The sequence below is a fragment of the Cavia porcellus genome, unplaced genomic scaffold (genome assembly GCF_034190915.1).
Source record: "Cavia porcellus strain 051 isolate PalLab524CR breed Dunkin Hartley unplaced genomic scaffold, mCavPor4.1 scaffold_28, whole genome shotgun sequence".
NCBI classification, from domain to species: domain Eukaryota; kingdom Metazoa; phylum Chordata; class Mammalia; order Rodentia; family Caviidae; genus Cavia; species Cavia porcellus.
Genome location: NW_026947511.1, coordinates 41,201,437 through 41,216,482, shown reverse-complemented (window position 1 = coordinate 41,216,482; position 15,046 = coordinate 41,201,437). Strand labels below are relative to the sequence as shown.

Below are 15,046 nucleotides of genomic sequence, written 5' to 3'. Positions count from 1 at the left end.
CCCCACAGCCTCCTCAGTCCCTCATTTGCTGTCCCACATTCATTGCCAACACCCTAAAAATGCAAATCAAATCTGGGGGTGCAGACGATAAAGCCATCTCCTGTAGTTCTGGAGGCCAAGGCGCTGGCAGCTGGAGTCGGGAAGGCTCCCTGTGGTAGGCAGCAGAAGGGGTCTCCCTGCCCCCTTTGGGGGCTCTGTCCAGTGACTGGCTCCGTAGGGTGGTGGCCACATCTGTCCCCATCTCCGCCTGGTCCCTGGACCTGCTCTTCCCTCTGCCCACAGTGGGCCCTGCTCACCTAGGGGACATGGCTTCCATCTTCCCACCCATCCTGGGTTACTTATTGTTTTCCATTTCTGGGAGCTGAACCCAGGGCCTCCGCATGGGGTTAAGCTATATCCCCAGCCCTTTTTTACTTTTATTTTTTTTATCGGTACCGGGGATCGAACTCACGACTGCCTGCTTGCAAGGCAGATGCTTATGCGCTGAGCTAAATCCCCAGCCCCTACTTTTTTTATTTTGAGACAGGGTCTTGCTAAGTTGCTGCGTTGTTCAGGCTGGGTTCAACCTTGGGATCCTCCTGTCTCAGCCTCCCAGGGGGCTGGGGTGACAGGTGTGCACTCCCAAGCTCAGCTCTCAGCCTACTCCTGCCATCCCTGTCCCTAGCTGCTCCTCAGTCCTCTCCCTTTCAAAAGGTTAATAGCTTCTCCTGCTCCTAACCCTCCTCACAGTCCGCCTCCTGCAGGAAGCGTCCCAAAACTGCTGCCAGGGCTGTGTCAACTGTCAGATTAAGTGCACACCAAGCGTTCTATGTAATGGGGTAAATATCCTTAATCCCCTTACTAGACAGACAAGGAGACCAGTTCCGAGAGGTGAAGCCACCTGCCTGAGGTCACCTGGCATCAAACGGGAGAAGCCCCCATCCCGTGATCCTGCCTGCTGGCAGCCTGACCACCTGGGGTGTGGGGCTTGGTCGGGACCTGACTGGGCCACCAGACCTTGTGCCTGGAACATCTGTGCCGTGTTTTCTGGGAAACCAAGGCCCCGGTGCCTGTGTACACTGACCCTCCCCACCCTGGGTATCGGAGCACTGATATGGCCCTCAGTGAGGGTGACCAGGAACTTCCAAGAACACCTGGCACCTCTGTGTGCCCCAGGTGCCACCACCACTCCCGAGAATGGTCAGGAGGAGGCAGATTTGACTGGCTTCTACCCCTTCTCCCCAGAGTCACAGCCAAGGCCCCATCCTTCACTCACGCTCTTTTGGGGGCTTCCCAGCCCTGGGGACACCAGCCTGAGTGCCAGACGGCAGCTGCACCCTTGTGACCGTTGCGGTGGTGGGAACCTTCCTCTCAGCCCCTTCTCCAAGATCCCCTTCCCCACCCTCCCATCACCTCCTGTCCCCACCAAGAGCTGGCACTTCTGAAGACCAGGGCAGACCCTGTGTGCCAAGAAGAACTGTTGCCAGGATGAATGAACCATTCGGATTTGAACTTAACAAGCCAAAGGAGCTGGGCGTGGGGAATCCCAGCGCTTTGGAAGGCTGAGGCAGGAGGATCACAAGATCAAGCCCAACCTGGGCGACAGCCAGGCCCAGTCGCTAAATGCATACACACATGCACGCACACACCAAGCCAGAGACTGCAGTGTTGGAGGGCTGTGGCAAGGAAGCTGAGGGTGTTTATGTGGCACAGATGCTGTCATTTTAGGGCAGGTTTAAGACCCCAGGAGCGGACAGGGTAAACACTCACACGGGTCACGTCAGAGAGGCATGATGTTCAGAAGGAGGAGGGCACTAGCTGGAAGGAGCTGAGGGTCAGGTCAGGCCTGGGCGCTGCCCTAAGGATGCTGGGAGGAGCCTGGTGCAGGTGCGAATAGCAGTGGACCCTTACAACCTGTCCACAGGTGGCATCGTGCATGCCCTGTGTGGGAGGCACAGTGGCTGCATGGCTGGGAGATGCCAGTGTGTCCTGCACCCTGGCCGTGTTGGGCACCAGGAAAGCATGGGGGTTTCTAGGAACCAAGCAGAGGGTGGGCTTCTCAGGTAGTGAGTCCCCCGGCCCTGGCAGTGTGTGAGTAGACTAGATCAGCATTTCCTGGAACTGCGGCAGGGATTCCTGAGTCGGTCCTGGCTTTGCGGACCAACAGGACCTAAGTGTCCCTCCTAGACTCTGCCACCATCCACAGGACCTGCCGCCCCAGCCCAGTTTCTCCTCCAAGTCTCTTCCCATGGCTTTCCTAGAGGCTCAGGGACTCTGGTCTCCAGCCCATCTGCCTCAGAGAAGTGTTCTGCTCAGGGCTCGGAGACCTGACCCTGCCTGACCTGGGAGGCCGGAAGAGACAGGCTAGGAGAGGACAGGGCTTGACAGGCCAAGCCTCCTTCTGCAGCCAGAGGGGAACTGCAGAGCCAGTTGCTTCTTAGGCTTCAAGCTGCAAAGAGGCAGGACAGGTGGGCATCGGGCAGCCTGGATCAGGGCTACCCCCATAGTTAGCAGCTTGGAATTCAGAAGGATTCCTGAGGAGGAAGAGCTGGAATGTGGCTCTGCTGGCACCCAACCGACCCACTTGGGTAGGGGGAGCCCCACAGTCTTCATGGCCCCCTGTCCAGGGCAGCGGGTGCCCGCAGGCCGGGCCCAGAGCTGGCGGGGGGCAGACACGCCTGGCATCCAGCCCCAGTGCAAGCTGCTCATTAACTCCTGGCCTCAGGCAGGCCACTTCCCCTCCTGGCCCACTTCCTCTTCTGTGCAGGGGTGATAACAATCCTGTCCAGGGAGGCCGGGTGGAGATAAATGGTCTACACCTCTGTGAAAAGCCGCCTGCGTCCATATCCTGCAAAGTGCTGCAGTTACCCAGGCGTGGGCTCAGGAGGCCGACAGGTCACCCCATACAGGATGCTGGGCCTGTCCTTTCCCAAGCGCTGCCCAGGGTGTGGGCAGGGTCCTGCTCTAAACTGGAACAGAGAGTACCGGGCAAACACACTCTGATGTTGGTGGCTGATTCCATCTACACGCAGGCAGGGCAGGCTCTCTTGCAGGGGCGGCCATCGCCCCATGGGCACCTCAACCACCCCCCTCTACCCACCAGGAAAGCTGTCTGCTCTCCCCTGCCCTTCCTGAGGGAGGAAAATCCCTGCTGGGCCAGGGGAGGGGACAGAAGGTTGGCTGCTGACTGTGGCGATGACAACGTGGTGTGGGGTGCCCTGGGATCAGAGTCAGCTCCATGACCTGGAGAATGAGGGCAATGGCTTTGCAAGCCTGAGGCCTGGGCCCTGAGGACAGCCGGCTGGGCCTGTCCTGACACGGCTGACACCAGGGCGCACGGAGGAAGTACATGCTTGTGACAGCAAGAGTGGGGTGTCGGCTAGTGCCTGTCTCTGACTTCCGCCAGCCCCAGGCTGGCCATGGCCACCATTGTCCCTCAGCAAGGTGAAGCCCTTGCATGGCTGCCTGCGGGCTGGGACCATGCAGGCCACAGGGAGGAACAGGGTGTCAGAGGGCTGGGAGCTGAGGAGGCCACCACTGCCTGGCTTCCAGGACGTGGGACAGGCACTGAGTCCCACTGTGGTGACCGATCCATCAGGGCTGGCAAGGGGAGACGGGCTGGTGGCGGCTACAGCCGTGGGACTCAGCGTGGGGCCTCTTGGTCCTGCTGTGAGCAATCCTCCCTGACAACGTGGGGACTGCCACCCACTGCTGGGAGGCTGCAGCCGTGCCCTGACTGCTGCTGTGGGGAGCAACAAGACACAGAGCAGGAACTGGGCACAAACGGGGCTGAGGAAGGCTTGTCCCCAAGTGGAGGACGAAGGCCAGCCTTACTCCTTTCCTGCGCCCCGCGGTCATCACACTGAATTCTCCCACATTAACCTCACGGCTTCAATGGCAATGGCCCCGCGGAGGCCAGGCAGACAGGAGGGAAGCAGCAGGAAGAGCAGCGCAGGAGAGAGAAGGGGCTGCTGGGCATGCTAGGGTGTGGGGCCCCGCTGGCCAGTCTCCAGGAAAGCCACTCTGCAAGGCCGGCGCTGGGTGACACGGTACACTGTGTTCTCTTAAGTCCTGTTTAAGGGTCTCATCAAGACTCAACCATGTTGGTGTGCTTAAAGATGCCCCATGGCTACCTCAGAGCCAGGGCCTCAGAGGATCGTAGTGGCCCCTGCCACTCGCCAGGCAGGGGGGTCAGGGAGGGCTCCCTCCTGGAGACACCGCACAGGCCAGCCTCGGCCTCAGGGGTCAGTCTTACCCTGGGGCGGTCACCCTCCCAAGTCCTCTCTGTCACTTACTTCAATAAGTTCTGTTCTGGACCAGGGCTCGTTGAAGGACACGAACAAACGATCACAGACTTGTCACAAAAGCCACAGCCACCCCAGACTCCTGTCCCCTCCCAGAGAAGACTCCATAAGATGACTCCACCCGCTGGGCCAGAATTTAAAAATAATTATATTAATAATAAATATGTTAAATTACATTTAAAACAATAAATAGAAAAATAAACTGATAAATAAAATCAACAGGTACAAAATGTTTCAAAATTCCAACCAAAAAAAACACACACAAATGGATGGATGGACAGACAGCCAACAAGACGCATGGACGGAAGGGGACTGAGGGAAACGCAATCACGAGGACCTTCACAGTTGGCGTGGTGGCTCCCTCCTCAGCTGGCCACCCTTTCCCGCCTCGGCCTGGGGAGCCCGCAGTGCCCCAAGCCTCCCACAGCAGGCCCGGTGGTGGCCACAGACAGCAGAGGTGACTGCGAGGTGCACCTAGAGAGGCAGGTCGGTGCTGTTGTGCCGCGTCTTGCGGGCAGTGCCATCGTCACGGGGTAGTGCCCGCTGCAGGCTGGACATGGCCGCAGTCTTCTTAAGGTCGATCACGGCATAGGAGTCCGAGCTGGGCCCTGTGGCCCGGGGCGTTGAGGGGGTCTGGGCCCCCTTGGGCCGCTCCCCACCCCAGCCCTTGAGTTCCACCTGAATGTAATTGAGCTGCCGTGGGGGCTCAGGGCCCGGGCGGCGGAAGTCGAAGCTGAAGACCCTCGGGGAGCCTCGGCGGCGGGTCAGTGGCACGGGGAAGCTGCCATGGCTGCGGGCAGAGGCTCGGGAGCCTGTGGGCTTCTGCAGCGGGGTCTCGTCCTCCTCCCCCTCAGGGAAGCCATTGGAGGAGGGCGTGAGCCCATCCCTCAGGTCCCCGTCATCACCAGGCTCCCCGGCCCGCAGCTGCCCGTGGCTCTCCCACACTGGGGGCAGTGGGGGCAGGTTCTCATAGTGCAGCAGCGCAGCACGGCGGTAGGCCAGGCTGCCCCAACCCGGCTCCTTGGGGCTCAGTTTCCAACTGGGGCTGCGCCGCAACCCCCCGCCCACATTCTCGTAGGTGCACTTGGGCTGCTCGGGGCACTCAGAGGGGCCCTCGTTGTTGTTGTTGTGGGGGGGCGCGTCCTGAAGGCTCTGGCATTTGAGCACGTGCCGCCGGGCGGGTGTGGGGCCCAGCACGAACTTCACCTGGCCCGGCTGCAGGAAGACCTGCGGGTCCCTGGGGCCAGGCTCCCGGGCCTGCGAGGGGAAGGGCGTCCGCGCCTCGGGCAGTGGCTGCAGGCAGTGCCGGGTTCTGCGCTGGTCAACCTCGCTGGCCGGAGTGTTGACATAGGTGTGTGACTGCAGGACGGTCCACGTGGGGCAGGGCCCGGAGGAAGGAAGAGCAGGAGGGAGAAGGCAGGACAGAGGCTCAGGGGCAAAAAGCCACAGCTCCCCCTCCTCCCCAGCCTCCAACTCTTCCTGACATCTCCCTTCTCTTCCTTTTCCCATGATCCTTCTTGGCAGGAGGTGGCCGTGGTCCCAAACCCTGTCCCCACCCAGACACTGGTGGGCCTGCTGCTGCTCACCTGCTCATCAGGGGCAATGAGGGCACTCGTGGACTCCTCCCCGAGCGAGGGGTGTCGCAGGCTGCTTGAGGATGGCCGCCGGGGAGCGGAGAGCCGTGGGCCTTCTCCAGGGCAGCTGGGGAAGCCATTGGAGAAGCTGGACACGGTGTACCCTAGAGCTGGGCCAGGAGACAGGCGAGGTGACAGGCGTTTAAACCAGCAACTGCAGGCGAGGACCCTTCCAATGTGGGGGACACTCAGTGCTGAGCTTCTTCCTGCCCTTCCCTCCTCCCCGCCGTCTGAGCTCAGTCCGAGCCAGTGCCCCACTCCCTCTAGGAGGGCCTTCCTTGGCCACCCTCAGCACCCTGGTCACCCTCCACTGCCAGTGAGCCCCAAGAGAGCGCCTCAAAAGCGAACCCTTTGGTTCCATCCTCTGTCCCTGACAGGCCTGAGAGCACCGAGCAGTGGCTGCACGTGGCCAGCAGCTGTGGCTCCCCTGTGGCCGAGCATTGGCGGAGACAACAGAGCTGGCTCCAGGAAAGGTGTGTGTGACCCAGCACACGGAAGGAAGGAGGCAGGAAGCTCCAGACTGCCGTTTCCATGGAAACCCAACATCTTCCTGCCAACCATGAGTGGATCCAAGGCCCAGAATGCCACAGCCTCAGCCAAGTCACCTGACCAGCCCAGCACAGGCCCCAGCTACCCTCAGGGCGGCTCTGACAAAGGTGACTATCCCGGAAGGCTGGCTCCTAGCGCTCTCCACTCCCCACTCGTCTGTGCCTCCAGTCCATGCTGGTGTCCTCACTGGGTGCCCAGGGTGGGGGGCGCCTCACCGTTGGGCTGCTGGGGCGTCCGAGGGAGGTCGAGCTCAGCAGGGTGGCTGCTGCGGGTGACGATGACTGGCTCTTCTGTCACGTTGATGCTGTTGCATTGCATCAGATCCTGAAGGAGGCTGAAGATTTCCTCAGCCCTGGAGCACTTGAACGCAAAGATCCCTGGATAAGGAGAGGAGGAGATGGGCACCCTGCATGCCAGGCCCGTGCAGAGGGCCATGGAGCTGGACAAGTGTGCATGTGCAGATGTCGGCGAGCCACAAGCCTGCGCCTCCTCATCCTCCCACCCTCCAGGGACACTCCAGAAGCCTGAGTAACTGCAGCAGCTGGGCCCGGGGGTCGCCCCCACAGCCACGCTCTCTGGCATTTTTCAGGTTGCTGGGGCCCAAGGCCTTGTACATGGTAGGTAAGGGCTCTGCCCATGGGCTGCCCCCCAGTCCAACCGTATCTACTACCTCAGGCCCAAAACATCCTGCAGCTATATCCTGTCTGAGACACTGTCACGGACACTGATGGCACAAGATGAGTGAATGTGTCACTGCACAGCCCGTGCTGCTTTTTCCTGCTGGCCACCCCTGTTCCCCAGAAAAACAAGCCCTACCAGTCCCCAGCCTTTAGCCCAATGCATCTGCCCAGCAGCGTGGCCACAGCAGGAGTGTCTGTGTTCTTCACGGCTGTCACTGGACACACAGCCTGGCCAGAGGGAGGGCTGCCTCCACATGGGTCCCTGGCTCCTGGAGCATGAACTCGGGCAGGAAGGAGGAAGGACAGGCACAGCTGAAGGCCAATCTGGCAGGGCAGGCAAGGGCCTAGGTGCCTCACTTTGCTGCCCTTCCATCTCCAGCTTGGCCACTCAGTGTCCCAGGAGTGGCAGGACTGGGCCTAGAGCACACTGGACTCAGGACCATAAGATGTCCCTGGCATGGGCACACCTGCAATTGTGCCATGATGGGACCTGGGATTTGGGGAGGCCATGGGGGGCGCATCTGGGGAGACAGCCCAGGCTGGAGATCGGGCAACAATTACAATATTAAACGCCATGTCGCAGACAGTACGGACCAGTGTGGTTTGCAAGAACAGGATGGGAGGGAAAAAAGAAAGCAGAGGTGGGGAGACCCAGCAGAGGCCTGAAATTTGGAAGAGGCCTGTGCTGAGGCTTGGGGAGCCAGGCACAGATGACACTGCCCTCGGGACAGGGACGAGGCAGCCTCTTCTCCCCTCTGCTCAGCCAGCATCACTGCTCTGCCCATGAGCTCCCAGGCCGGGCACGTGGAGGGGGCAATGTGACCTCTGGGTCTGTTTCCCTACATGTCCCTCTGCAGTCACAGTGCCCTTCTGGGCAGGGCACCCTCTGCAGGGCTTACCCCTGCAACCTCACAGTCAAGACCAGAGCTGGGGCAGCTGGGGCCCTGACCCCGCAGAACAGCCACCAGCCCATGGCTGGCCGCAAGGAGGGAAGGGGGGCACTGCACGGTGCTGGCCCCCTCAGTCATGGGCAAAGGCGAACTCCTGAGGGTTCTCCTGCCCCATGGAGACCCAGATGCTCCCCCATCTCACTCCCCAGAGCCAGTGTCCCTCGTCTGCTCTGTCCACCTCCTTACTCACAGGTTCAGGTCACAGGTCCTAGAAGTTCAGGAAAGTGTACTCCCACTGGGGGTGGGGGGTAGCAAGGACCTTGGGAGCTGGGCCAACAGGGCAAGAGCCATGTGTGGTTGGGGCAAGGCCTGGCCTAGGAACAACCACTTGGTCCTGGGTCCTGCCAGGCTGTGCCACTCAGGGACCCAGCTGGAGCGCCTGTGAGTGAAAGGACCAAGAGCCCTGGCCTGGGAGTCCATGAAGTCTTGCAGTACCAGGCCGTGTGCCCTGGGCCAGGACCCCTGTCCCTGGGCAACACCTGCCAAGTCTAGGGCTGGGCTGAGTGTGGAGCCCACTGCCACGTCCTTGTCAAACTACCCAGCCCAGCCCGGCCCGGATGGCACACTCACCCTGGCCGGTCTGGCAGCGGCGGCCACTCTCAAAGGAGAAGAGGTTGGAGTCGTAGCCATAGCGCCGCAGGCAGAGGTAGGGCCAGCGCACTGCCTCGCGCCGCTGTAAGTGCAGCACCAGCTCGTTCTGGGTCAGCTCCATTATCCCCACTCCCAGCTCTACCCCCTCGTCGTCCACGTTCGTCACCTGAGGAGACAGGGGTCACGGACGAGACCTGAGCCCCCCGAAGGCAGCACCACATGGGGCTGGGCTGGACGCTGACGCTCACGTGCCCACCCGGACACCATGAACTCCTGCCAGATCCACCCGAGTTCTCCGGGCAAATCCTCCTCTGGGCCTCAATCTCATCATCTGGGTACAGAGGGAAGAGGCAGACAGCTGACTTCCACGGCCAGGCCATTAGATGATCAATGTTAAGCGACCTGTGACAGCCCAGGGCTTAGTATCTGAGGACCAGATGTTAATGAGGAAGGGAATCAACCGTAAATACACAACTGTGCCGAGTCTGGTGGTACAAGCCTGTAATCCCAGCACACTGGGAGGCTGAAGCAGGAGAATCACAAGTTCCAGCTCCACTCTGTAATTTAGTGATCTTGTAAAACCTTGTCATAAAACTTCAAAAAGTTATCTGAGTCTGGTGGCACATGCCTGGCTGAAGCAGGAGCCTGGTTAACTATCTAGTCTCAAACACTTTTAAAAAAAATCAAAAAGGCTGGGGATACTCAGCGCAAAGGTCCTGGGTTCAACCCCCAGTACCCTGTTCTTTCCCTTTCGGAACAAGTCAAAATTAAACGCTGTGTGAAATCACAACCAATACATACTGCTGCCACTTCCCACAAGGCTGCGCTCCTGAGGACCCCCTCTTCTGGTGGGCAAGACAACTACAACTCAACACAGCCAACGTAGTGGGGTGGTGCCCCCTACAGGACAGGCCCTGCCTCCGCTTCCCAAAGCAAACCATGCACAGAGACAGGACTCGCTAAGCACTGAACCAAGCACAACTGAGAACACCCAGTGCACCGGAACTGACAAATATATATTTTTGTTCTTTTTCTCCAAAAAAGAGGTGTACACAGAGTGACAAAACGCAGGCAGGAGTGAACATTCTAAAAGCACCATTGTGTTGCGCGGTGCAGCATTTCCTTTTGGTGCCAATGAGAAGTAAAAAGTGGCAGTGGCTCGGGCCTCTCTTGCCCAGGCCACCATCCTATGCTCTGGCCTGTCCTCTAACTTTCCCCAGAGAAGCTGTGGTACTCGGGGGCCTGGTACCTTGAACTTGGTGGGGTGGTTGTCTGGGACGCTGTCTCTATTCAGGCAGCCGCAACAGCTCCCCATGGTGTCAGAGCAGCCAGCCCACCCTAGGAGGAAACGGAACGAGCAGGTTACCGTAGCTCCAAGAAGCCCTGCTCCCGCGATCCATCACAGACTCTGTCCGGCAGACTGGAAGACACGGACCCTCTGTCAAACAATTCACCCTTGTCCGGGGCAGACACTTTGGCTAAACATTAATTCAAGCTGGATGGTGCTGAGCGTTCTGGTGGGTGGATGGACAAGCCTTCTCAGAAGCATCCATCTGGACCTTGGAAAGTATGCAGGACTCTGACCCACACGATGGGAGGGAGAGGCGCCCAGAAGTGACCAGGCCCTCACTCAGACTGGGCTAAGACACTGTCACTTGCGAGTCCCAGATACTCTGGCCTGTACCCTTCCCCCTAACCCATTTCTCCATCTTGGTTCTCTCTTTTCTTCCTTTATCATCATGGCCAACATCTACCTCGAATCTTTTTGATGTCTTCTTCAAATGAACTGTTACAGTACGACTGTAAAGACATATTTAAAAGACTGAACACTTAAAACAGCACATTTTATAACCACGATTACCAGGGGCTGATTAAACTCCTGGGTTTCCTGCTGGAGGGGGGGGTATAGCGAGGAATAGAGAAAGACAAAGAGAAATCTGCATGTTCAGGGGGGCCAGGAGGCCACGGCCTCAGACTGGGCTGGTCTACTCTTATTAGCCAGTGAGAGAAGTGGAGGGCACAGAACCTGCTTTTCCTGGAACAGCTACAGTAAGAACCAGGCAGCAGAATGAGGAACAAGTTTGGCATCACAAAGGCAACAAGTTAAGGTCTTTCCCCACATCTGGGTATTTGCCTTTTTATCCTCAGCAGATGTTACCCTGCCTCAGCAGCGAAGGGGTTAGGGTTATGGGTTAAGCCCTACCCAGCTGGGAAGTCTGCAGCCTTTGGCAAAAACTTCCCCATTTCTGAAGCACTTCTGCCTCCTGATGGCAGGGTGGCAGGGCTGTCTTTCACACAGCCTGGGCCCCAACACATGACTGGATTAAAAAAGAATATAGGCTGGGACTGAGAAACAGCTCAGGAATAGTGCATGCACCTTGTATGCACGAGGCCCAGGGTTGGATCCCCAGCACCAAGAAACACAAAAAGTCTAGGTATGCTGGGGGGGGTGGTGACACACGCCTGTAATTCAAGCATTCGGGAGGCTGAGGCAGAAAAGCTCCAGCAAGGTCTACATGGTAAAACCCTATCTCAAAACAAAAACAAAGGGCCAGGGATATGGCTCAGGGGCACAGCGCCTGCCTGGCAAGCTCGAGGTCCTGAGTTCGATGCCTGATACCAAAACAAACAAAAAACCCACGAAAACAAAATGCTGGCTTTGCTCCCCACTGACCAAAGGGGAGACTACAGGCCTATTTCGCTCCTCCCTCCAGGCCTGTGGCACATAGATTACATCACAACAATCAAGGTGGTGCCCAAGATGGACAGGACACCAGGTGGGCCTGAGTGACAGACAGGAACAAGAAACCCATGGACGCAGCCAGGCACAGTGGTGTGTGTCTGTCATCCTGGCATTCAGGAGGCTGAGGCAGGGGGGCCACAAGTTTGGGGCTGGCCTGGGCTGCACAGGGAGCTCCTCTCCCAAAAAAGAGAAAAGAGAAACACATCTTTCAGCCAGAACCGCCATCTTCCGGTCATTTGCCAAAATGATGAACACCAAGGGAAAGAGGAGGGAACCTATGTACGTTCTCTAGGTCTCTCAGAAGACAGGGGGTTGGTCCTTTGGCCGCAGACATGCGACCCTAACCCTGTCTGATATTGCAGACATCAAGGGAATGGGCTCTGTGCAAAAAAAGAATCTTACACAAATGTTACCACGGCAAACCAGGAAAAGTCTACAGTGTTACCCAGCACGCTGCTGGCACTGCTGTAAACTAGCAAGTTAGGGGCAAGATGCTCGCCACGAGGATTAATGCGTGTATTGGGCATATTAAGTACTCAAAGGGTCACAATAGCTTCCTGAAACGAAGGGAAGGAAAATGATGAGAAAATGAAGGAGGTCAAAGAGAAAGGTACCTGGGTTCAACCAGAGCACCATCCGGCCCTGCCCAGAGAAGCGCACTCCAGTGAGGGGACCAATGGAAAGGAAGGCCTAAGTAGGTGGAGTCTGTTCCCTATGAACTCATGGCACAGGTCTTACTTAAAAATAAAAAAATGGTCAACTCAGATGTGGTGGCACACGCCTGTGATCCCAGAGAAGCTGAGGCAGAAGGATCTTTGCAAGCATGAGACCACCTTGGGCTACAAAGTGAGCTCAAGGTCAGCTTGAACTGCAGAGTGAGACCCTGCCTCCAAAAGACAAAAATAAATAAATAAATAAATGAATATTAAAAAATTGTCCTGTGTTGTAAAGATGGTTTCCTTAATTGAACAGGTATATGGTACCTTTACCTCACAGAAACAAATATTTGTGCAGATTCTCACTGTACCTAGTTAACCGTGTTAGGTCTTTCCTTGTAAGTGCTTTTCTTGCCGAAAGATGCGAGGTATTGTGCAGGTGTACACTCACATGGCCAAATATCTGTCTATAAAGTATCTATTTTGGCTTGAAGATCTGTAAATCACCATGGGGGAAAGAGGCATCAAAATAAATGGAAATCAGTGTATGGCACTTCAGTTAAAGAAATTGTTTAAAGCACCCCAGAGAGAGAGAGAGAGATAAGAGAGAGAGAGAGAGAGAGAGAGAGAGAGAGAGAGAGAGAGAGAGAGAGACAGAGACAGAGACAGAGACAGAGAGAGACTGAGAGACGGGGAAAAAGGGAAACACATGGACTGGCTCTAATCTACGGTTTTAAAGGGTTAACTTGCTGTGAAATGAGTCAGTGGGCTGAGCTGTCTCTAACATTTCTGCTGAGTGTAGAAAGGCTGAGCAATCCAATGACTCCTACCCTCCATGCCTCCCAACTCAAGACACCTCAGAAAACATGCCAACGTGCAGCTCTCACCTTACCCAGGCCATCGGGGACCTGACCATGGGAAGGGCATGGAGAAGGGTGTCCACTTTATCCCCCACGTCCTTGGCGGGGTGTCATGGCAAACAATCTGTAGAGAAGTCACCTGGATCCCTCTGGGGCACACCTGGGGCTCACCTAGTACAGGAGACAGAGACCACAGATTAACAGAAACCTTCTGGCCACACTCCCAACTGTTAGTGAAACTGACCTGCTGACCTTTCATCTCCCCACCCCAGGATATCTGTTCTGGGTTCAACAATGAAGAAAGTAAGATCAGGGACAAAGAGACCACAGATTTCAAGGTATCTCCCTAACTCTCCAGCATCAATAAAAACCCAAGATCTACCAAGTCTCCTTCATATCCTGTCTGAATCCTGTTACACAAGCAACGATCAAAATACCACCCTACCTTTGCAAAAATTTTAACTACAAGCTTTCTCAAAAGGATACTGGAATGAACTAGATATTCAGGACACCAGCATTTGTGTTTCTGCTTGTTTGTTTTTGTTTCAGGCAGGGTCTCCCTGTCACCACCACTCCCAATTGGACACCAATATTCTATTCTACGTTGTTGCCCCTTAGTATCTGGGAGACTCTGGTGTCAATCTCTCCCACCATGCCTGATTCCCCTTAGAGGAACCTAAGGCCTTCGTCTTTTAAGGGAAACATCTATATACCGACGGACTTCTAGCTAAAGTAACTGCCAGAAGTAGATATGGAAGACCAACATTACAAAAAAACTCCCAAAACACAGTTTCCTTTTCCAGAATTGGCTCTTTCAATCTTAAATGTGGAGGCTGGACAGACCCTCTGTTCCCCAAGCTTGGAGAGGCCCAATTTTAACATAAACATTACTAACAAAGCCACATTTTGAGGGCATCGAGTCCCAGATAGACGAGTCAATACAACGGGCTCTGGAAACCCTTTAAAAAATCCAACTTCCTGCTCTGGAAAAATAATCCCCAGGGACCCCAGTACCTTGCACCCTTGCACAACTCCCAAGTAAAAGGATCACCACTCTTGTGGTCTGACTTGTTCTTTAGAGGGAGCAGGTTCTTTAGAAAGTGCAGTCTAAAGCTGGGTGCCTACGAAAACGCGGGGGCTTAAGCTGCCTGGCAATGAATGGGATGCGAACCTAGAACTACCGGGTAGGCTTGGGGAGGGGTCACCCGTCGAATCTCCAACTCTTTTTCTGTAAGATATGGGGTCACATCTTCAGATAACCCCTCGAAGAGGATTATGCTGGACAGGAGAAAGAGAGGAGAGCGCTGACCTGGGACAGGTACGGACTGGGGACGGGAAGCACAGACCCTTAGAGGAACTGAAAATGTGTTCGATGGCTTCGGAGGAAGGAATGTGGGCAAGAATTTTGGATTTAGGTATAGTGCAAAGACAGCGGTGGGGGAGGATCAAAAGGGACCCCAGGAATTCCAGGACGGTGGAGGCACCTGGGAGGCACCCCAGAGAGTGTGGGCGTCCCGGGTCTGCGGAGGCTCCTGGGTGGGGGAGGGAGGGGTCTGGGCGGAGAAGCTGCTCGGGTTCGGGGCTGTAGGAGGTGGTTTTCTGGACGCCCGCAGGGAACGGGAAAGTCGGGGCCGCGCATCCAGCCTGGATCCCCGCCCCCAGGCCCGGGGCTCCGCCGCCCGCCCGCCCGGGCTTCCTAGGGAAAGAGCGGAGACTGCGGCGCGGCGCGACGCGGTCTCGCTGGAGCCGCCTCGTCCCCGCCCCGCCGCGCCCTGACTCACATCGCCCCGCGGCCCGGGCGGCGCCGGGCCCCGCACCCGGGTCCCGCTGCAGCAGCCGCCACCGCCCGCCCGGAGCTGAGGCCTCCCCGCCCCGCCCCGCAGTCGCGGGGTCGGAGGTCACCGGCAGCACCAACGAGACGCTGCGGGCGGGCGGACCCAAGCGGGGGCGGCCGGCGCGTTGCCTAGAAGGTCCCCTTGGAGGACTTTCCAGTCGGGTACAGGGAGCATGCGCAGACGCCAGAGGGCGCTCCCGGGCAGTGGCTTGGACTCCAGGCGGGAGTGGGCGGGGCGGGGTTCTGGTGGAGGGGCGGGGCCGCGG

At 57.3% G+C, this 15,046-nt stretch overlaps 1 protein-coding gene across 3 annotated transcripts; it reads right to left on the bottom strand.

Moving 5' to 3' along the window:
- Positions 1 to 4,413: 4,413 nt before the first annotated feature.
- On the bottom strand, positions 4,414 to 14,867 carry Frs3 (fibroblast growth factor receptor substrate 3). 3 transcript variants are annotated; one of them, XM_003473870.5, is made up of 7 exons: positions 14,728 to 14,867; positions 12,974 to 13,117; positions 9,937 to 10,025; positions 8,667 to 8,853; positions 6,682 to 6,843; positions 5,870 to 6,027; positions 4,414 to 5,642 (listed from the first exon to the last, which is right to left on the bottom strand). In XM_003473870.5, exons 3-7 carry the CDS (start codon positions 10,000 to 10,002, stop codon positions 4,758 to 4,760), a joined length of 1,458 nt encoding a protein of 485 aa, XP_003473918.1. In that variant the 5' UTR covers positions 10,003 to 10,025; positions 12,974 to 13,117; positions 14,728 to 14,867; the 3' UTR covers positions 4,414 to 4,757. The 3 variants fall into 3 exon arrangements, with proteins under 3 accessions (XP_003473918.1, XP_013012437.1, XP_013012436.1); XM_013156983.3 differs by having other exon boundaries at positions 12,979 to 13,117; XM_013156982.3 differs by lacking the exon at positions 14,728 to 14,867 and adding an exon at positions 14,118 to 14,508.
- Between the last annotated feature and the right edge of the window lie 179 nt (positions 14,868 to 15,046).

Excerpts from the sequence above, each read along its gene's own strand:
- Frs3 (XM_003473870.5), bottom strand. The coding sequence starts at position 10,002 with ATGGGGAGCTGTTGCGGCTGCCTGAATAGAGACAGCGTCCCAGACAAC. Across the intron at positions 8,854-9,936 it reads ACCACCCCACCAAGTTCAAG|GTGACGAACGTGGACGACGA; the intron begins GTACCAGGCCCC and ends CTGTCTCCTCAG. Across the intron at positions 6,844-8,666 it reads CCGCTGCCAGACCGGCCAGG|GGATCTTTGCGTTCAAGTGC; the intron begins GTGAGTGTGCCA and ends CTCCTTATCCAG.